A 24,231-nucleotide genomic window follows, 5' to 3' on the forward strand; every position below is an offset into this window, starting at 1 on the left:
AAATAAAGTTTGTACGGTATAAGGATCATTATATCTATGGACAAAAACTTAACATGTGTTCGTGTGAGATGGAGAAAGAGAGAGAGAGAGAAAGAGAGAGAGAGAGACTGAGACTCAAGGACTCGACTTTCTGTCATTATGATTGTGGAGAAGTGAATAAAGGGAAGTCTGTCTAAACTTGCATAACCGGTTGAGTTCAAAGTACAGAGAGAGAGAAGATAAGCATAGTGTTTGACACAGAAGGGCTGCAACATTTTATAAGAGCAGAAAAATTACAGGATTTACAGGAACTACATTGTTTCAACATAATGGAAATCCCAGACTTGTCTTCAGTGAGTAAATACATTTCTTTTTCAAATATAGATATTTAATTAAAATTTAATGTGAATAAATAAAGGCAAGTTACAAATTATAGAAAACATAATGATTTGGAAACACAGAAAATCACATGACTGCAGTGTTTAAAGGACTTATATAAAGTACCGTACTTAGAGTACTGTAAACTAAGTTTTAGTCTCTCCATTATTCAACATTAGAAATATGAGTTTTATGAAATCAGTTTTCAATATAATACTGAAGGTTTTTTTTCCTCCATGATTTTTTTTATCTGATTCTCTAATGATAATTCAGTGATAATTCAGCATTAAACATAAGTAAAATATAATAAAACACTTTTCAATGCTTCAGATGAAACTATCTAGCCGACCTGAGCTGTTTGATTTTGAGGGTGTTTCTATGATCCACTACTTCACTGACAACTGGGAAAAGGTGAAAAACTTTCAAGCAAGACCTGATGACATTCTAATCGCTACTTACCCCAAAGCAGGTAAAAGCACTTCATGAAATTTTACAGGCTGCAATGTGACCAATAGGGTTCAGCGAAGTTCAACAGTTTGAGAAAGACAAATTAAATTAGTTGAAAGTGACGGACCCTCTTTATATTAAGTGGCCTTAACTACTATGTACTTACATTTTAATTAATAATCTAGTACAATGTACTTATTGTGTACATACATGTTTTTACATTGTACTTATATTTTTAAAAAACTACATGTAATTACATCTGTATTTAATTTCTGTAATTACATTTATAATTACACTGTTGACCCATACATTACACCTTAACCCACCCTTAAACTTACCCATACCTCCAACCCTCTCCCTAACCTTACCCCTATCCCACCTCAATAGCAGCAAAAGTGTTTTACAATACAATATGAACACAATAAGTGCATTGTACTTATTTTTTATGCAAGTACATAGTAGTTAATGCCACCTAATATAAAGTGGGACCAAAGTGACATCAAACACATAATGTTACTAAAGGTCTTTATTTTAAATGCTGTACTTTCTATTCATCAAAGAATCCTGAAAAAAAGTTTCTAAATTTTCACAAAAAATATTAGGCCAGTGCAAATACTTTCAACTGTGATATAAATAAATAAATAAATGAAAAATACACGATGCTTACTACTTTTAATTGCACTAGAGAGTGAAGTAAAAGAGGCAGCAAAAAACAAATAATAATAATATGTTTGCCATCAAAGGAATATGTAAATTTTGCATCAGTTAGGGTTAAAATAACTGTTGCCATTTAGTACATAATTATTTATATTTAAACCTATTTAATCTCTCTCTCTCTCTCTTTCTCTCTTCATGTTTTTTGTGTGTATAAAGCATGTTTCTTGCAAACTTTTTTTTTTAATACTTAAATTCGTTTTTTTTTTTTTTTTTTTTTTTTTGGTAACACTTTAGAATACTGTTTCTTACTGCATAACTAATAGGGAATTATTGAAGAACTAACAAGTGACTATTCATTAACACTTAACTCACTACTGTTAACTACTAAGGAAGATGTGTTAACTAATCAGTATGTAATATAATTTTATGATTGTTTTAAGTAACAGTTAGTTAATCAATAAGTAATATAATCCGTCATACCTCCTGAAGAACTACTATTAATTATCTACTAGTTAAGGTTCAAGAAATTACTTAAGATATAACTATTACTGAACAGTTATACGCAAATAGTCACTGCAATAATAAGGATGTGGCCCACAAAAGTATAGTAATTGAGTAAAAGTACAGATACCCTAATAAAATGTTACTTAATAAGGGGGATGTATACATTTAAGAGTGTTAGTTTGATGTAATGTTTTGATGAGTCAAAATTATGTAGTAATTATTATTTACTTATAGGTTCACTTCTGAATACTGTTTTAGGTTCTAAGTAATTCCTGTGGAATTATCTGATAATTCTTTATTAATTACTGAAGGGTTCACTAGAATTTCACCTCTAGAATAGGCCAACTGTTTCAGGTTCGAAATACGTCCTGCAGAATTATTTTATAATTATTTATTGATTAATAATGAGTTCTCTATATTTTCACTTTAGAATACTGTTTCAGGTTCTAAGTCATTCTTGAGGAATTATCTAATAATTCTTTATTAATTACTAAAGCTTTCCCAATATTTTTTAAACTTTAGAATAGGCCTACTGTTTCAGGTGCAAAATAGATCCTGCAGAATTATTTGATAATTATTTATTAATTACTAATGGGTTTCCAATATTTTCACTTTAGAATAGGCCTACTGTTTCAGATTCGAAAAAGGTACTGCAGAATTATTTGATAATTCTTTATTACTTACGGGTTGGTTACCTGTATTTTCACTTTCCCTCAGTCCTTGCCTTACATACAGGAATTAAATTAATGGTAATGTGGAATATGCTGAGGAGGCACACATACAGTACTGTATATAAAATATAAAAATTTGTGTGGCGGTGAGGTTCCTATCGGAAGCTGATTTATTACAAAACACGCACAAAACAATTCACTACACAGACAAATCCTCTAAAAAATGTATTGCATTTATTTATATTGTATTTTCATACTACTACTACTACTAATAATAACATGAAATATGAAAGGGTCACAATTCATTTAATTGTAATTGTGATGAACTGTAAATGTGTATAACTGTGTATAACTGTTCAGTAATAGTTCTTTCATAAGTTATATTTATTGAACTTTAACTAATAGATAATTAGTAGTTCCCTTTCAGTCAGTCACGTTCAATGTTACATCAGTGACTGACAAATTGGGATCTCGCTAGAGAGATGAATCGCCTTCAAGTGTTAACAAAACAAGCCAATGAATGTTGGCATGCGAGATTTGCATTTTGGAGAGCAGTCGCAGATTCAACTTTTCACTTTGGAGCCAAGCCTTTCAGCTTCCTAAAGCGAGTTTCATCAAGACAGCCGACGAAGTTTTGGTGTTACGGCGAGTCAGCAGGAGTTGCCAGTGCTGCTTTGAGCCAGGGTGACATGAGGATACAGTGAGGGCTTCCCCGCCGAGCGAGTCTCCATGGGCCCCTCACTCCGGATGCTGGTGCCTCGGACAGGGCGGAGCCCAGCACTTCATCCGGTCCACCAGCAGATGACTTGATGTCAATCACTGCATCGGGGGATGAGCTAGGCTCAGGAGATGAGGATTCGGCTGCATTGCCCTTAGCTCGTGGTTGGACCTTGCTTTTCTACAGACAGGGGTTCCCCTAGTGCAATTGTCCAGGCATGTTGTTGTTTCAGCAGATGCCTCTGCCACCTGGACAGGGCCTCGAGTTGCTGGCAGTATGGCTTGCTCTGCGTCGCTTCAGGGTGGTCTATGCTCCCATCGCATGTCGCAACTCGCCCGCCATCTCCTCCTTTGGAGTCAGAATATATATATATATATATATATATATATATATATTTTTTTTTTTTTTTTTAAATATTGAAAACGCTAATGGAAGTGAATAGAAATGTGGATAGAAACGTGAATGTCAAGCTAACCAGCTAACGAATGCGAAAGTGCTGTAGGCTCACAGCACTCACGATTTAAAATATATTAGTCAAATCATATTAGTTAAATTAGTTTGATAGATAATATCGGTTATATGGTGGGAATTAGGTTTATATTTTATCATTTTAGACAACAGAGAGTGATAGTAAGATAGAGATTCAACAGAAAAGCGGAGCTACAATCACAAACCACTCTGCAGCATGCAAACAAATTTAAGAGTAAGAATTTTATTGATGTTCAACAAATTAAAAACAGATGTTATATGGATAAACAAATGAATTACAAAATAACTTTTTCTAAATGATATGATCACTGAACATACAGAAACCAGGCTAAAACAAAATGATTACATTATTTTAAATGAGTCTACCTCCCAAAATTACTTTTATGAACATGATACGTGTCCAAAGGGTAAAGGGGGAGGATCTGCTACAGTTTCTAAAAATATTATTTCTCAAAGGGAGGGCTTCAGGTATAAATCATTTGAAGTAAGGGTGCTTTATATAACATTATTAAGAGTTAATGATAAATCCCCCGTTATGCTTATTAGAATTTACACCATACAGAATTTATTATATTATATTTACAAGAATTTGCTGATTTTATATCCGAGTTAATGCTGGCTGCAAATAAAGTTTTAATTGTCTGTGATTTTAATATTCATGTTGGTAATGAAAAGATGCAATGGGTGTCACGCTTGGTGATACAGGAAACACAGAGAGATCCAAATGCAGGTGTGAGATTTTATTAAAGGGCAAATCCAAAAGGGTAAACAGTCCAGGCAGGGTCAAAACCAGAATATCCAATAACATAACAAACAAAAACAAGAACACACGGCAAGAGCAGACTCAGGAAAGTATCACACATAAGACAAGGACTCCGTGACACAGACTCAGACAGACCGGGTATAAATACACAGAAGGCTAAAGGGGGAACAGGAGACAGGTGGGGAAATCAATTAACTAAAACAAGGAGGAAGGTGACCAAGTAAGGGAACAGAAAGTGATAAGGTGACAGACACCGTGGAAAAGGAGGACACCTAGTGGAAACCCAGGGAACACAACCCAGACACTGTGACAGTACCCCCCCTCTACGGAGCGGCTCCCAGACGCTCCACGATAAACACAAAACAGAGAACAGGAGGGAGGCGGACAGGTGGAGGCTTAGGGGGAGGGATGGAGGACCAGAAAAGAAAAACATGGGGAACAGGTACCAGAATGAAACACAACATAGGGAGACCAGGAGGGAGGAGGACCGGAGGAGGTTCAGGGGGAGGGACGGAGGGCCAGACTAACAGGGGAACAGGGACAGGAGTGAACACACAAAACAAACAATAACATGAAGCCCCCCCAGGGCGGAGCAGAAGACCACCATGTCCGTGTGGTCAGAGCGGAAGCCCCCCCAGGGCGGAGCAGAAGACCACCACGTCCTCGTGGTCGATGCCAGAGTCCCCCAGGGCGGAGTGGAAGACCACCACTGCCGTGTGGTCAAGGCGGAAGCCCTCCAGGGCAGATCAGACCTCTGTGCGGCCGGACCAGCGGAACGACGAAGCTCTGGTAATCCTCTGGTGTTCTTACTGGACTTCAGAAGATCGGTGCTGGCCTGACTCCTATCGCGAAGATCATTGGTGACTGGCACTTGTTCATGACCGGTGACTTGACTCAGTCCTTGACCATCACTGGAGACTTGACTCAGTCCTTGACCATCACCGGTGACTTGACTTGACTCTGGAAGGTCATCGGTGACTAGCCCTGACTCTGGAAGGTCATCGGTGACTAGCTCTGACTCTGAAGGGTCCACGAACACCTGACTCAACTCTGGAGGGTCAACTGGAACCTGACTCGACTCTGGAGGGTCAACTGGAACCTGACTCGACTCTGGAGGGTCAACTGGAACCTGACTCGACTCTGGAGGGTCAACTGGAACCTGACTCGACTCTGGAGAGTTCACTGGAACTTGACTCGACTCTGGAGGGTCAACTGGAACCTGACTCGACTCTGGACTGCCCGTGGAGATGTGAGGCACCTCGGCTTCGGGCACCGCCTCTGGAATGGCCTCGGGCACCACCTCGGTCACGGCATCGGGAGCGGCCTCGGGCACTGCCTCGGCCTCCGGTACAGCATCCGGAGCGGCATCGTGTACCGCATCAGGAACGGCCTCGGGCACCGCATCGGGCACCACCTCGGCCTCCAGAACAGCATCGGGCACCACCTTGGCCTCGGGCACTGCCTCGGCCTCCGGAACAGCATCGGGCACCACCTCGGCCTCCGGAACAGCATCGGGCACCGCCTCGGGGATGGCGGCGGCCTGCTTGGGAACGTCCTCCTGGACGGCAGCGGCCCGCTTGGGAACGTCATCCTGGACGGCAGCAGACCGCTCGGGAATGTCCTCCTGGCTTTGAGGAACGGTAGACGCCTGTCTCTTCCTCCTCCGCCCTCTATGATGGCAAGTCGGTGGCACCTTGAAGGAAGACTCAGGCGTTGAGTCAGCCATCTTGTCTGGCAACACAGGTGTAGATTCGGCCATCCTGTGCCATGGTGCTGGGCTGGCGGCCATCTTGTGCTGTGGTGCTGGGTTGGCGGCCATCTTGTGCTGTGGTGCTGGGCTGGCGGCCATCTGGTGCTGTGGCGCTGGGCTGGCGGCCATCTGGTGCTGTGGCGCTGGGCTGGCGGCCATCTTGTGCTGTGGCGCTGGGCTGGCGGCAGTCTTGTCTGGAGACTCAGGTGTGGTTGCTGCATCCCACTGAACACGATGGCGCAGGTAATGGGTAAACCCCCAAAAGTCCTAGATCTCCAACCCCTTCATCTCCCATTGAGGCAAAGGGTCATCCAGGCAATCATTAAACAGGTCTTTCAGTGCTGCGTCATTATAACCTAACCCGACTGCCATTGTCCAAAACATTTGCACCAGGCCACCCACCTCACTCCCCCTCTGACGAAGGGTGGTTAAGTTCCGGAATCTCCCCCTCCGTTCCTCCATGGTGGCTGGGGAACAGATTCAAAATCCCACACCGCTGGATCTAGGCATGACGGAGTCCTTCTGTCACGTTTGGTGATACAGGAAACACAGAGAGATCCAAATGCAGGTGTGAGATTTTATTAAAGGGCAAATCCAAAAGGGTAAACAGTCCAGGCAGGGTCAAAACCAGAATATCCAATAACATAACAAACAAAAACAAGAACACACGGCAGGAGCAGACTCAGGAAAGTATCACACATAAGTCAAGGACTCCGTGACACAGACTCAGACAGACCGGGTATAAATACACAGAAAGCTAAAGGGAGAACAGGAGACAGGTGGGGAAATCAATTAACTAAAACAAGGAGGAAGGTGACCAAATAAGGGAACAGGAAGTGATAAGGTGACAGACACCGTGGAAAAGGAGGACACCTAGTGGAAACCCATCTTGTCTATTGTGGTTAGAAAACGTGTCAGGTCCTACTCATTGTCAAAATCATACTCTAAATTTAATACTGTCACATGGAATTGATGTTGATTGGATTGAAATTATGCAGTCAAGCGAAGATATTGCAAATCATTATCTAGTCTCGTGTAAACTTAATATAACAAAAACTCTAAATTCTACTCTTTTTTTACAAGTATGGTAGAACCATCACAAAACCATTACAAAAAAGACTGCTTTGTAAGTAATCTTCCTGATTTATCTCAATTCCTTAGCACATCCAAAAACTCTTGATGATGTAACTGAAACTATGGACTCTCTCTTTTCTAGCATTTTAGATACAGTTGCTCCTTTACGCTTAAGGAAGATTAAGGAAAATAGTTTGACACCATGGTATAATGAGCACAACCGCACACTAAAGACAGCAGTGAAGCTGGAGGAAAACAAAACTAAATGTATTTGATATTTTGCTTTGGGTGGGGAAAGTACGCTTTCCTACAAAAAAGCATTTAAAACTTAATATAGAATAAAGCATCAACAGGTCTTTACATTTCCCAACATCAAAGTAGTAATGACTTTATGAACTACTTTACTTCCAAGACTATTATAGATAAAATTGTAACCATGCAGTCAACCAACCATGAAGTGACCCCAACTAAGCAAGCCAGAGGCGACAGCAGCAAGGAACCGAAACTCCATCGGTGACAGAATGGAGAAAAAAACCTTGGGAGAAACCAGGCTCAGTTGGGGGGCCAGTTCTCCTCTGACCAGACGAAACCAGTAGTTCAATTCCAGGCTGCAGCAAAGTCAGATTGTGCAGAAGAATCATCTGTTTCCTGTGGTCTTGTCCTGGTGGTCATCTGAAACAAGGTCTATACAGGGGATCTGTATCTGGGGCTTTAGTTGTCCTGGTCTCCGCTGTCTTTTAGGAATGTAGAGGTCCTTTCTAGGTGCTGATCCACCATCTGATACATACTGGATCCAGGTGACTGCAGTGACCCTCTGATCTAGATCTAGAACCAGGAAGTATGACCATATTAGCTCAGTTCTGTCAACACTGAACTGGCTCCCTATTAAACATTGTATGGTTTAGCACCTCAGTATTTAAAAGAGCTCTTATTGCACTCTAGCCCTTTACGTCCACTGTATTCTCAAAACTATGGCAATTTGATAATACCTAAAATTTTTAAATCAACAGCAGGTGGCAGATCCCTTTCCTATTTACCACCCAAACTCTGGAATAACCTACCTAACATTGTTCGAGGGTAGACACACTCTAGATTAAAGAACCAACCTGGCATACACATAATACACTAACACATTTCTAATATTCAAATCCGTTAAATGATTTTTAAGCTGCATTAATTAGGCAAATCAGAACCAGGAACAATTCCCATAATACACAATGTACTTGCTACATAATTAGAAGAAATGGCATCTATAAAGGTGATTTGACTTCACTTGACTGAGGATTGAGGCACTTTTTAAATGAGAGGCTTAATAATAGCCAGTTTGAAGGTCTTGGTGACATATCCTAATGACAATGATTAATTAATAATAGTCAGAAGAGGATCTTTATTTCTTCTAGAAGCAACTCTTTTAGGAGCTTATATGAAATAGGGTCTAACATACAGGCATCAGTAGGGTTTAAAATACAAGCGTCTCAAAGCATGTCGAGCACTGGCATGTATGTCCGGTCAGTCAGCCCCCTTTTTTTAGACTAGGTGCCTCTATGTGTTGTGATTCCCCTCTTGGGTGTATTTCCACAGTAAGCCTCTCTCGGACGCATGTCTCTTTCCCTTGGCGAGCCACCCTACAGGCTTGGTACCTCAGAGATTCATATGTATCACCACAACGCTGGTTGTAAGACCTCCTACGAGCAGGCAGCCTGTTAGCATACCTCCAGCTGGAATATGTTGCCCAGTGCATTCTGTTTTAGGTATGGCCCTTTGCTTGTGCAGGTCTCATGACAGGGTGCTATCACTTACACAGATAACTGTAACATGCACAAAGTTATAAGTCCACACAAAATCACATAGGCAAAAACTTCCTTTTCAGGAACTTGAGTTGCCTTGGAAAATGCTTTGGGAACCGGCTCTGAATCATGTGTGTACTCAGTCCAATAGATGGGCGAGACATCATAGGCTGGTCACATAAGCTACCAGAAAGCATAAAGGTTATGTCATCCAGCAAGCACTCTGTGTTTGTGTCAGTCTGATATTCATTTGTGCGACTTATTTAGTGTTGTTTGTCTCAAAATGTCAAAAGCACAAGACAAGACCAAACACCTAAAAAGGGCGAGGGCAGGCAGTGTTTTCCTCCCTGTCCGTGTTACATTATGGGCGGGGATACACTCGTTTGTGTGTTGTCTGCCTGGGAGTGGAGTCATGAGAGCCAACTGCCCAGACTGAGAGTGGCCAAACAGCCCTGCATGTTCTCCGCTCCCATAAGGCTCTCTCTGTGGAGGGAGTCTTTGCTAGCATTCCTCATAGTCCTGATCCCGCTTCTGCTGAGGGGAGGCACGATTACACTAGTGGGGTTGGCAGATGGAGCTGGAGGAGATAATGGAGATGAGCAAATCTCTATCTTCTTCTTCACCCTCCAGATCCAGCATCTGTTCCTTGGAATCGGAAGCCCGCTCGGCGGTTACTTCCCCCTGGCGAGCGGGCTCGACACTTCTCCTCTCTTCCTCCAAGGAGGCTGATGTGGTAAGCTTTGTTGAGGACTCGCCCCCTCAAGCACCCCAGTAAGGGGAGCTTTTAGAGGTTACTCGTACCAAGGCCAAGTTGAATATAGAGTGGGCTGCCAAGAAAAAGGCTGAACTGCAAAAGAGCAAATTAGATGAACGCTTTCTGTGTACTTAGCCACCACTTCCACGCCGGAGCCTCCACGCCTCGTGGAGATTGTGGGGAAGACCTTTTTCGGCTATCCTATTTATTTATTTATTTATTTTTTACTTTATTTATTTGAATGAACACTGTAAAATATACATTAACCTTAAAAGGGAGAGGGCCATTATACCAGATTGTAGCATTTATGTTAATTTCCACCTGTAGTCCCTGGGCAGGCTGATAACAAATAGAATACACATGTTAATAATACATTTACCCCTAAAAATCATTTAAATTACCAAACCATTCATTCCTCAAACATTCATTTACAAATGCACTCTCACATACACATACATTACAAAACATTATGTGAACATGTTTGCTTTAGAAGAAGCCACTTTTTGGCCCAATGTGAAAAATTTGTAAAATGTTCACATGTGGTCAACTTTGTTGGCAACTTATTCCACTGTCTAATGGCCACAATTGAGAAAGCTGAGCTACCAAATGCTGTTTTACACTGAGGAATCCTACACTCACCCCGAACAGTCGACCGAGTGGCTCGAGATGTAATTTCTGAACTCAGTGAAATGAACTTTTTTAATGGAGAAGCTGCAGTACCATTTATTATCTTGAACAGAAGACAGAGATTAGAATATATGATTATGTTTTCAAAACTTAATAAACTATGTTTTTTAAGAATATGACAGTGATGAAATAGCCGTGATTTCTTGTCATGAACCTTAAGAGAACTTTTATATAATGATTCCAGTGGCCTTAATGCTGTTTTACATGCCTGTGACCAACTCTGCATGCAGTAACGAAAGTGTGGAATAATTAGATGCATATATAGTCAGAAAGTTACTTATATATCTAAAATGTGCTATGTTCATTTTCAACATGTTATTTTTATTGTTCTCTTCTGTTATTTTTTTATATATTTTTTTTACATTTAAATTTGGGTCAAGAATGACTACTAAATATTTAATTTGGTCAACCCTTAAGATTTCCTGACCTTCAATTGTGATTTTTGGTTTAATCTTACATAGCGAGAACTTTGTAAATTGGCGATTTGTAAAAAACACTGAAACCATTTTGTCAACATTCAAAGTTAATGAGAGTTTTTAGGCCAAATGGAAATCTGTTTCATTTCCTCAGTTAACTTTTGGGCAACATCCTTAGCAGTTTTACTATGAATATACACCGTGTCATCAGCATACATTATCATTTTAGCATTAATACACACAGACGGAAAATCATTGATGTAAAGAGAAAATAACAAGGGCCCTAATATAGAGCCCTGCGGCACCCCCATAGTGCATGCTCGTAAGGGAGATGATACATTATTAATCACTACACACTGCTGCCTTGCACTGAGAAAGGATTTAATCCAATTTATTGTACTTATACTAATAGAGAAATTTGTTAATTTATCTATCAGTAGTTCATGGTTTACTGTATCAGAGGCCTTACGCAAGTCAAGAAAGACTGCCCAACTCCTCCGCTATCAGACTTGATTTTATTTCCTCTATTAAATAACAACATGCTGTCTCCATTGAGTATTGTTTTCTGAAACCGAACTGGAGAGGATGTAATGCAGCATTGTAATCAAGATGTTCAACTAGCTGCGCTGCAACTACTTTTTCAAAAACTTTAGAGATATTCGGAAGGATGCTTATAGGTCGATAGTTAGAGACCTGGAGCTTGTCTTCTGGCTTGTGTAAAGTCTTTACTATAGCTGTTTTCAAAGCTGTAGAGAAGATACTTTCATTTATAGACTGATTTATAACTTCCGCTAGCACTGGAGTTAAAATTTCCTTGTGCTCTTTTAAAAACACAGAATCAATAGCAAAGCTTTCTTTAGATTTACTATTATTTAAGTGTAATATTAATTTTAAAACTGTACTGATAATCCACCCCTGCCCGGAGTTGTGGAAGTTATGGGTGTGGCCCCTGAGGGGAGACAACTTGTAGCTTTCAGTCTCTCAACCAAGGTTGTTGAGACCATGCTCCTATCCAGAGCTCCCTCAATGAGGAAACTGTATGTCTTGAAGTGGAAACTTTTCACTTCTTGGTGCGGAGAGTGCCAGCTCGACCCAGTTAACTGCCCGGCTGGTACAGTGCTGGAGATCCTGAAGCCCCGATTCTCTGCAGGGTTGACCCACTCCACCCTGAAGGTCTACGTGGCAGCCATTGTGGCCTTCCACACCCCTCTCAGTGGCCAGTCAGTGGGCAGACACCCCCTGGGTAACACGACTGAGGCCTCCTGTAAAATCTTGTGTGGGACCTGGCTGTGGGGCTAGAAGCTCTCTGTAGGCCTCCCTTGAGCCTATCAAGGAGATCTCTGATTGCCATCTTACTATCAAAACCTTTTCTCTGGCAATATCTTCTCTCAACAGAGTTTGGGATCTGCAGGCCCTCTCAGTGGGCCCTTCCTATCTCAACTTTCTGCCCTGTCTGGCCAAAGCATTTCTGTACCCTTGAGTGGTGTATGTTCCTAAGGTCACCTCCTCTACACCATGGCCTGTCAAACTCCAGGCCTTCAGTCTCCCCCCCTTCAGGGAGCCAGACCAGCAGAAGCTTAATTGTATGTGTCCAGTGTGAGCACTTGGATGTATACATCAACAGAGTTGCCCTATGGAGAAGGGCGGACCAGCTGCTGGTGTGCTATGGTCCCCCTAAGAGAGATATTCCAGCTACAAAACAGACCCTCAGTCGGTGGATAGTAGATGTCATCTCTATCGCTTATTTTGTGGCCTCCAAGTTCTTCTTGGCAGGTGTCTCTATGCAGGACATCTGCGACGCTGCAGGATGGTCCATGCCCCTTACCTTTGTCAGGTTCTGTGGCCTAGAGACGCGAGCCATTCCTGGCTCTTCTGTTCTCTTGCCTTAGCTGTGCAGGCTTCCACAATAGGCAGAGATTTGAAAGTCTCTTGGCATGGGCATTCTCGTTCCCAAAGTGTTCGCTGACACAGCTCAAGCTCCTGAAGAGGAACGTCTCAAGTTACGCAGTGGCACACTTCCAGTATCTCTTGCTTCACTCCTGGAAGCTGATACCGGTTTCACCTCACCTGCTTTTAAGCTTCCTGGTCGCTTTCGTCACCCGCCTATGAAGTCTCGCCCATCTATTGGACTGATTACCATGGTTATATACGTAACAGATGTTTCTGCTGCACTGCTCTCTTGATTTAAACATTTTATCCATTATTATTACTGTTAGTAATTATAATTCTATTCTAACATATAGAAAAAAATGTGTGTTTTTATGAAAATATTAAATTCTAATAAAAAAATATAATAATTTGACATGATATTGATTCAACATACTGTATAAATCTTGTAAAAAAAAATCTACTTTGATTTAAAAAAAAAATGGTTAAACCTTTTCAATAATTTAGCAAACCATTTTATAACTTTGAAGGTTGGTCATGTGCCTGGACATAAAAATTGACATAAAACAGATATGCTTATGAAACTGCACTTTATCCTGTATATCCTGTATAATTTGCTGCAAATATGATTTCTGAATTTAGATTGGATTTTCCCTTCAGAAACATGAAATTCCATTCTATCTTTCTTCACTTAGGCTATTTCATCATCTAAATTGCTGTCCCTTACCTTTCCAAATTTAAAAGAATATACCTCATCTCTAGAATTCCATTGTAATTCCGACTGACCATAAAACTGGGGAATCTCCTGTAAATCAGGGCACATGACAAGTTGCTAGGGTTTTCATTTCTTCTACCCATCTCAAAGCCATTACAATCCCATTATTTAGATAGATAATTAACCATATGTAACCTATTCATCAAAGTGCACAGTTTTCTGTATATTTTGAAGCATTTGTATGTAACTCAATCAATCAATCACCTTTATTTATATAGTGCTTTAAACAAAATACATTGCGCCAAAGCACTGAACAACATTCATTTGGAAAACAGTGTCTCAATAATGCAAAATGATAGTTAAAGGCAGTTCATCATTGAATTAATTGATGTCATCTCTGTTCAGTTGAAATAGTGTCTGTTTTAATTTGCAATCAAGTCAACGATATCGCTGTAGATGAAGTGACCCCAACTAAGCAAGCCAGAGGCGACAGCGGCAAGGAACCGAAACTCCATCGGTGACAGAATGGAGAAAAAAACCTTGGGAGAAACCAGGCTCAGTTGGGGGGCCAGTTCTCCTCTGACCAGACGAAACCATGTAACTCATAAAATCAGACCACAAAAATCTAACACTTTAGATATTTAATATCCAATAACTTTCCATGTCTATTGCCCAGTTTCAGATATATAAAAAGACATGTGCTATGCAGGACATTTTTGACAACACCCAGTTATGTTTGATTAGGGTTAGAATCATATTTGGTTTGTTTATATTTTGAGTTTTATCTTGACGCACAAAGATTTCAATGGGATTTATTATAATATTATGTCTCAAAAGATTTTTCATAATATGACCTCTTAAACTTAACCAGTAACTAATAATAATATGAAATTTAAAATGGAGGTTTGCTATGGTAATACTAAATTCTTTCAAAAAATGTGTATTATCGTGTATAGCAGAACATTTCTTAGATTAGTTACAAGTTATACATTTTAGATGTGCACTGTGCACTAAATCTAAATCTGCACTTTGATGCAGGAAGCGCTACTAATGGATTAGCAGTACTAATTATATAATTTCTTGGTCGCTGTGATTTTTCCAAGTAAGACATGTTCCTGGATCAACATCTTCTGATGATCCTGGATCAACATTATTGTCCGAAAATATAGACTTAACCCATTCCCTACCCTTAAACCTAACCCTACCCATAATTTATTCCTAAAATCAGTGGAAAATGATAGCTGATTAACAAGGATGTAAAAGCACCTAACCCTGGTTGTAAGCCTAAAACAGATATTTTTTAAGAAAGTTTCAATTCTGATTGGTTGATTGGAATGTTGTGCTAGGATCAACAAGGATATTGATCCAGGAAAGTTTTACTTTCTTTTTATTTATTTATTTATTTTTTACCTTCTTATATGTTTCTTGCTATCTTGCTATGTTTCTAAGGAAAGAGTCCAAAGCATGTAATATTTTCTACTCTCCACTGATTTTCTAGGTACCACCTGGGTGTCATATATTCTAGACCTTCTGTACTTTGATAACGATTCTCCAGAGCGCCAGACTTCCCAGCCTATCTATATGAGAGTGCCGTTCCTGGAGTCATGTTTTAAAGTGATACCATCAGGTCAGAGACCACAGCATAATAAGAGTTCACTGAATTAATTAATGCATTTTCATGTTTTTTGTTTTTTTTGTGTGTTATTATATTTTTAAATCATTGTTTTATAATTTAGTTTTTAATGTCTTCCACATTCCTCATTTTAAAGTCCTGCATGGATTCTGTGTTCGACATGTTCTGTAATTTATGTAGCCTGTGACAGATTGATTTTGACTGTCTGCTTTGTACTCCACAAAAGTAAAATGCCACTGCATTTCTTGCAAATCAGAACCAGTTTTCTGTATTTCTTCAGAGATATGTGAAGCACACAATAAGGTCCTCTGCTGGCTTTACTGTACAGGTGCTGCTGCATTTAATGTAAACTAAATACACAAATTTGCAGCATTGTTAAAATTTTAACTCCCTAACTTCCCTAAGCACTTCCCCTCGGGGGAATTCCAGCTGCCATCTTGAAGTGCGTTCCACTGTGCGAAGAAGATGAGGGAAGTTCACTTCAGGCTGCTCCATTGACCACAATGCAACATGATTATGATGTCATCACTGATTGCGTTTCATTGATCCCCACCCAAAACAAGTCTAAAATATATAAATTAATGCATAACCAATATTCACATTCGTAAGGAAAACATGTAAAAATTAAACCAGTTCCATAGCGGATTCTAAGTGATCAAGGGCTTAGGACGTCAATTCAGTCCAATTCAGTATATTCCAAGGGTTCCGCCAGTAGTGGGCACTCGTGCAACTAAATCAATTATGTACATCCGAGTAAAGTAGACGGAGGAAAGGTTGCAAGTGAAGGTCACAAAAAAAATGGACTAGAATGGATCCATTGTTTCACCACCAGAGCAGATGGGGAGAAGAAGGTCTCTTAAGTGATTGAGGTGTTCTGTTGATGGGTGTAATAATAAACATAGCAGTAGTCATTTACTCCTGACATATGAGCTGATGAAGACGGAGTGGATTTAATTTGTTTTTGAAGGGAATGCACCCCCGATCTACCTAAATGCATCTATTGTATGCACCTTATTGTATAGTTTTATCTACATTTTATATTTGATCTAGATTTTTAGGCTCTACTGTTAATGTTATCTGTATTCACCGGGGGTCTGAGAGTAACGCAATTTCAATTCTCTGTATGTATGTACTGTACATGTGGAAGAATTGACAATAAAGCAGACTTGACTTGACTATGTTCACGCAAATCATTTGTGATCCAGCTTCACCAACAGAAGAAGTGGGTATAAGGTTTTTTAATGAATCTTTGCAAATCACCTTTCCTAATAATGTGCTAATTAGCAAGTTTCATGATTGCTAAAGTAAACAGTCCCTCAGAGAGTGGCTCAGAAATTTTAACCAAACTATGTTACATACTTTTCATAAAGACCCTAAAGAATCGTATCAACTTGTGGAAAATGGGCATCTGATGACCCCTTTAAATACATCTATTAAGACAAACATATTTCCCTATACCAGTGTGTGTAGTTTGGTGCTCTTATTCTAGGCTTTTAAAAATCACATAATAAAATGAAAGAACATTTTACTTGAGTTAAGTTTATTTAACAATGTTAAACATAAAAAAAAAACTTAACTCTTGACCTGAACTGTGGAACAGCATGTTGAAAACATAAATAATTGGAAAAAAGCTAACCACAATATTTGTAAACAGAAGTAATGAAGATTATGGTGTTTTTAGTGTAAGTAGTCCACTGGCTCAAAAGACTCTGTCGAAGAGCAGTAACCCTTCAAAAGGTACTAAAATACTTTTAAGGAAAAATATGCACCCTTTTAAGTTTACATATGCACCCATTTAGGGGTAAATACAGTAAGCTACAAAGGTGTCTGTAGTTTTATTTCTGTTATGCATGATGTAATCTGTATTGTGATTCCTTATACCCTGCATAGTTTTGTTCATTCTTTAAATTGCTTTTACAGCAATGACTCTTTGGTATAAGAGCAAATAAGATTTGGTGTCTTAATGTAGTTTCTATGAGGCACTGTCCATTATCATTTTAAACAAATTAGAATGGTGAGGCTTTTTATTGAATTGTAGGAGCCACTAGCCAGTACTCTTAAGATACATTAAATAAGTTAGAAATGCTTAAAATATTGTTTATTCACTGTATGCCTTGATCTAACCACAATGACAACTAGGACACTATTAATTAAGAACCATATTTTTGACTTTCAGGGACAGAACTAGCTGATAATCTGCCCACTTCTCCTCGCCTCATCAAAACTCATTTACCTGTTCAGCTTGTGCCCAAGTCCTTCTGGGAGCAAAACTCAAGGGTAAAGTATATGTAACTTCTTTCACGCCGTGACGTGATATAGCTGGCAACATGAAATTAATCTATTGTAGGATGATGTCAAACTCTTACAAACACTTTTGACGATTGTGTATATGCCTCTCAGTGTTTGGTGTGGTCACTGACAATGATTTTTTAACTAAGCAGTATATTTATATATATGCAGGTGACAAATTAAAGGAAACTCCATGAGATTGAGTTGCCAAGTGCATTTTTCTGCTCTGGCTTGCCCATTTGTGGCCTTCAAATAATTACAATGTTGTTTTGAGTAATCACCTTTATCCTTTGAAACATTCCTATCCTGATGGAAGTAGTCTTTTCCAGGATGACAATGCCATCAACCATTGGGCACAAGGGCTCACCCACCGAATGGTTTGATGAATATGAAAATTATTTGAATCATGTTCTATGCCCTTCACAGTCAACCCAATTGTATACCTATGTGAGATTTGAACAGATGCTGCTTAGTTACACAGCACTCCACACTTATGCCTAAACTAATTGACTGCTTAATAATAGTTAGTAAATTGTTAAGTTAAGGTATTGTGTAGGATTAGGGATGTATATGGTCATGCAGAATATGTACTTTATAAATACCAATAAACAGCCAATCTGTTAATAATAGGCTTGCTAATAAGCCATTAGTTAATAATGAGAATTGGTCTCTATAACCATATTATTTCTGTCCACTTATTTCAGATTGTATATGTAGCACGGAATGCAAAAGACAATGCAGTTTCCTATTTTCATTTTGATCGAATGAACATGGGACAACCTGAACCAGGAGACTGGAACACCTTCTTACAGAAATTTATAGAAGGAAAGAGTAAGTAAAATATTTTGTAAAGTAATTAAATTAAACTGTATAAATAAAGAACCATTTTTGATAATATATTTATATATTTATACTTACATACAATTACAACAAAAGGAGAGTAAACATTTTAAAGTTCTCTTTCAGTCGGTCAAGTTCTACGTTACATCAGAAAGAGTCTGACGAATGGGATCTCGTCTGAGAGCCAAAACACCTTCGAGTGGTAACAAAATGAGCCAATGGTACACAGAGTACCTTGGTCTGTGGAATTTGCATCACGAGCTCTGCCCGCAGTGCGAGGAAGACCTTATGTTGATCGCTGCATCACAAGGCGGGCTTGAGTCCTCGGGAGATGAGGATTCGGCTGCATAGCCTCCCTAGGAGTGCCGACATTGCCCGAGTCCGATCCCGAGCTGACAGCCGTGCTTTCCTGGACAGCTGAGAGCATCGGGCTTGAGTGGAATCCTCCACCCTGTCCCGGGCGCTCGAGGCTGGATGATTGGTTCCTGGGGGCTGCTTGTGCTGATCTTCAGCACCCCACGCTGCTTCTTTTGTGCACCAGGAAGTGACCAGTTCATGGAAGACACCTTTAACTGCCCAAAACTGTTCTGGTGCTTCCTCCGCCTTTACTGCCCTCCATGGCGGGGCGGCCAAGGGGTATGCTGGGATTCCCACAGTGGAGCGTTCTGTTGCGATGCAACTGTGTCCTCAGAGCACCTCCACATAGCGTGGTGGTCCTAAGCTTCCCACCAAGGCCTGTAAGATCTTATCCACGCTTGTGGCCAAGGCTTATGCTTCTGCCCTGCACACCATGGCCACCCTTCAAGTCTACCAGGCCAAGCTGCTCAAAGAGCTGAACGGGGCAATGCTGACCCAGGAGTTTACAGGAGGTGCGCACCGCTACCGACCTCGCTCCCCGGGCTATGAAGGTTACTGCGAGCTCCTTGGGTCAGGTGATGTCCACTTTTGTGGTCCAGGAGTGCCACCTATGGCTGAACCTGGCAGACATAAGGGAGTCTGATCGGACTCAGTTCCTGAACTTCCCGGCCTCCCAGGCTGGCTTCTTTGGCGACACAGTAGAGAATTTTGATCAGCAGTTCTCTGTCACCCAGAAGCAGTCTGAGGCCATCAAACAGATCCTTCCCCGGCGCAGCTGCCTCAGCCACCTCAGCCTTCTCATCTCCTCCACCCCTGTGGGTACATCTGTAGTTCCCTTGACCCCACTGGATCGGTTTCTGGGAGCCTGGGTAGAGCTCCCCAGGCCATCATGCTGGCTCATCCGAATGGTTATGCGATTCAGTTGGTGGGCATGGATGCTCCTGTCATGCACGCGGAGGTCGTGACCCTGCTGGCAAAGAGCACGATAGAGCCGGTCCATCCAGCCGACAAGAAGTCTGGCTTTTACAGCCCTTACTAAGAAAACAGGTGGGCTATAGTGAATCCTGGACTTGCGTGCCTTGAACCAAGCTCTTCACAGACTTCAGTTCAAGATGCTAACACCCAAGCACATTTTTGAATGCATTCATTCGTTGGATTGGTTTGCAGCAATCGACCTGAACGACGCGTACTTTCATGTCTCCATTCTTCCTCGACACAGACCGTTTCTTCAGTTGGCTTTCGAGGGGCAGGCATTTCAGTACAAGGTTCTCCCTTTCGGGTTGGCCCTGTCTCCCCGTGTCTTTACGAAGGTCGCGGAGGGAGCCCCGGCTCCTCTCAGGGAACAAGGTGTCTGTATCCTCAACTACCTCGATGACTGGCTGATTCTAGCTTCTCGACATGGAAATAGACTGTCGCCATGTTCACGCAGCTTACAAACGAGAGCGCACAGTCACTGTTGAATTGCCTGAGACAATTCGAGGGCAAGAGACCGGTTCCTCTGAAACTGTTTCAGAGGCTCCTGGGGCATATGGCATCCGTAGCGGCAGTCATACCATTCAGGTTACTCCATATGAGACCGCTTCAGCACTGGCTTCACGATCAAGTCCCGAGATGGGCATGGCAATAGGGCATGCTCCAAGGACCTCTCATTTCTACAGGCTGGCCTTCCCCTAGAACCTGTGTCCAGACATGTTGTGGTGTCAGCAGATGCCTCTGCCACGGGCTAGGGTGCCATGTGCTATGTGCATGCTGCGTCAGGTTCCTGGACAGGACTTCAGTGGCATGTCAATTGCCACGAGTTGCTAGCAGTATGGCTTGCTCTGCACTGCTTCAGGGCCCTGCTAAAGGACAAGCACGTTCTGGTTTGTACCGACAACACACAGCGACCGTAACGTACATCAACCGTCAGGGTTATGCTCCTTCCGCATTTCGCAACTCACTCGCCTTCTTCTCTTGTGGAGTCAGAAGCATATGAAGTCGCTTCATGCCATTCACATCCTGGGCAGGCTCAATCGTGCAGCCGACGAGCTCTCACGGCAGCAGTCTCATCTCGGTGAATGGAGACTCCACCTCCAGGCGATTCAGCTGATTTGGGAATGCTTCGGAGACGCTAAGTTAGACCTTTTTGCCTCTCCAAAAAATTCCCTCTGCCAGTTGTTTTACTCCCTGTTTTACTCCCTGCACCCTTGGCACAGACATTCTGGCACAAAGCTGGCTGCTTGGCCTGCGCAAGTATGAGTTTCCCCCAGTGAGCCTTCTTGCACAGATGTTGTGCAAGAACATCTGCTTTGAAGGGGAACCTCTTCATCACTTGGTGTTTTTCACGTCATGAGGAACTCTGGAGATGCCTGATTGGGTCAGTGCGTTTCTTTATTCAGGAAGGGTTGGAACGAAGGCTGTCTCCTTCCACCCTGACGGTTTATGTGGCCGTCATCTTGGCTCACCATGACCCTGTTGATGATAAGTCTCTTGGGAAGCATGATCTGATCATCAGGTTCCTGAGAGGGGCAAGGAGGCTCAATCCACCTCGCCCTCTTGGGACCTCGCAGTGGTTCTATCGGCACTGCAGAAGGCTCCCTTCGAACCATTGCTCTCAGTAGAGCTAAATTTTCTATCATTGAAAACTGTGCTCCTGACGGCTTTGGCTTTGGCATTTTCAGTTGACGTACGTGCACAGAACTCAGTGCCTTAGGACCTCAGACCAGCTCTTTGTTTGTTTATGGAGGCCAGCAGAAGGGAAAAGCTGTCTCCAAGCAGAGATTATCCCACTGGATAGTGGATCCTATTGTCCTGGCTTATCAGGCTCTAGACTTGCCATGCCCCCTAGGGGTGAGAGCTCACTCAACTAGGAGTGTAGCCTCCTCCTGGGCACTGGCGCATGGTGCCTCGCTAATAGACATCTGTAGAGTTGCGGGCTGGATGACACCCAACACATTTGTGATATTTCATAATCTCTGTGTAGAGCCTGTGTCCTCCCGGGTACTCGCCCCTTCGGGCCAGTAAGGACCTACTCAGTGTCAATCCGCTTGCTGCGCCATTCCACTCCACAGACTGGATGCGTGCGCTATTCCCCACAGGTGAGTTCCTCAGTCCAGAACCCTGGATTCCTCCAGCATTGTTGATGTACAGCACTTACATGCATGCCGTCGATTGGTACCTGCCTTTGTAAGTCCTCCTATGAGCAGGCGGCCTGCTAGCATTCGTCCAGCTGGAATATGCTACCCAGTGTATTCTGTGTCAGCTATAGGCCCTCACTCGTGCTGGTCTCACGACAGGGTGCTATCACTCACACGGGTCACTGGAAAACAGCCATGTGGCGTTTTGTAAGTGACCCCATTCGTCAGTCTCTTTCTGATGTAACGTAGAACTTGACAGACTGAAAGGGAACGTCTAGGTTACGTATGTAACCCTCGTTCCCTGAAGGAAGGAACGGAGATGTTACATCCCTTTGCCACATTGCTGTTCTGCTGAACGGCCGGGTCACTGGGCTCAGCTCCTCAGTGAAGACTTGAATGCGAATTGCTCGTGCTGCTCCTTATATACCCGCACAGCAGGGCAGAGCCTGTGATGCAAATTCCGCAGAGCAAGGTGTGCTGTGTCCCATTGGCTTGATTTGTTACCACTCAAAGGTGATTGGGCTTTCTGTCTCTCTCTCTTTCTGACATAGCGTCTCTGTTCCCTCCTTCAGGGAATGAGGGTTACATACATAACCTAGACGTTCTTTATTATGTGCAAGAAAGTTACCACTAAATCTTTTTTAAATATTTTCTTTAGAAGTGTTTGGTCCTTGGTATGACCATGTCAGTGGATGGTGGGAGAAAAAACAGACTTATTCTAACTTACTGTACATGTTCTATGAGGATTTGGTTGAAGTAAGTAGTTCTGTTCATAAAGTGACCTTTTAATGAAGCATAAAATGTATTTATATATGTTTAATGAGTATTCTCCATGTCTTACTTAGGACACAGGACGTGAGGTGGAACGTTTGAGCTCCTTCTTGGGTTTGTCAGTCTCAACTAAAGAGAGGGAGAAAATAACAAAAGGGGTTCAATTCGATGCCATGAAACAGAACAAAATGACCAACTATTCCACTATCCCAGTCATGGACTTCAAGATCTCACCCTTCATGAGGAAAGGTTAATAAATAACTGATCTAATCTTTTTTTTTTTTGGGGGGGGGGGGGGGGGGGGCAGAATGAAAGAAGCATTAGTTAAAATAATTGCTTTTATCATCTTTCTGTTCCAAAAGGTAAAGTTGGAGACTGGAAAAATCATTTCACTGTAACACAAAATGAACAGTTTGATGAAGACTACAAACAGAAGATGAAGAACACCACTGTCAAGTTCCGCACTGAGATTTGATTGTTATTTATATATCATTTTTTGATCTGGGTATGTGAAAAGTCAGGGGGGGAAATCTGGGAACGCTGAATAAAAATATCAATCTGAATATTAATATTTTATGTTAAAATATATTCCAGTTATATGTACATATTCCATATGCCAGTGTAATATGCAATAAAGAAAACTATAATTGCAGCATTAACAATTTCTGACCCCGACAATTTCTTCTAAAAGTGATAAATGTATTTTTATATAAAAGCATTGTGAAAGAGCAGGCTTATCACTAATTTCAAAGACAGTGGTGCTTATTCAGATGATTGAAATATAATTGCAAATAATAGTGTATAAACTGTCCCATCACAAGTATACTTCTCATGTTCAGTGCAGTTTGTTGGTGTCAACTCTTTTACTTGTTTTATTAAAAAGCTAACTTGACCACAGAAAAATGCATTGAGACAAAAAATAAATAATTAAATATAGATTCAGGGGGATATTTTGTAAAAATGACTAGTGTCCATGTTTTGTTTTGTTTTTAATGCACTGTCTGCTTTATTCTAAGTCCCACAAAAGAATAAATAGCAAACAAGGAAAGAGGATACTCCACTACTGCAGTCCAGGGTCCTGAATCATCTCTTTAAAATGGCCAAATTCTGCCTGACAGTATACCATGTGTGATGGCTTGCCCATGTGCTTCTACATTATTTGAGCTTAATTTGATGATTTACTGATGCTGTGATCAATAATAGCATGCCTGTTTTCAACAATTGGCAACATCACAATGTCCATTTTACCATGCAAACAGTGCATTCTATAAAGACAAATTTTCATAGAAAGCAGACTTTAGCTGAAAATAATAATAAATAATTATAATAATAATAATAATAAATTTAAAATATGGCACAGCATAATACATGCATAGATACGGCCTGGTTAAGTCAAAGTGTTTGTTTTCTGCTATGGCACTGATTTTGATTTATTTGTTTGTTTTTAAAAGGAAACCGTATTAAAATGTTAATACAGCATGTATATATAGTTGTCAGTGATTGACAATGAATAGGCAACTGAAATCACTTAACAAAAACTTGTTCATCA

General features: G+C 41.2%; 1 protein-coding gene across 1 annotated transcript; it reads left to right on the top strand.

Annotated features, from left to right (window-relative positions):
• Window positions 1-165: 165 nt before the first annotated feature.
• LOC127963193 (cytosolic sulfotransferase 3) lies at window positions 166-23,344 on the top strand. The gene is made up of 8 exons (XM_052562961.1): window positions 166-332; window positions 688-826; window positions 15,175-15,303; window positions 17,486-17,586; window positions 18,303-18,429; window positions 22,570-22,667; window positions 22,757-22,931; window positions 23,045-23,344. Exons 1-8 carry the CDS (start codon window positions 309-311, stop codon window positions 23,155-23,157), a joined length of 906 nt encoding a protein of 301 aa, XP_052418921.1. The 5' UTR covers window positions 166-308; the 3' UTR covers window positions 23,158-23,344.
• The last annotated feature ends 887 nt before the right edge of the window (window positions 23,345-24,231 follow it).

Source organism: Carassius gibelio, chromosome B8, assembly GCF_023724105.1.
Source record: "Carassius gibelio isolate Cgi1373 ecotype wild population from Czech Republic chromosome B8, carGib1.2-hapl.c, whole genome shotgun sequence".
Classification (NCBI taxonomy): domain Eukaryota; kingdom Metazoa; phylum Chordata; class Actinopteri; order Cypriniformes; family Cyprinidae; genus Carassius; species Carassius gibelio.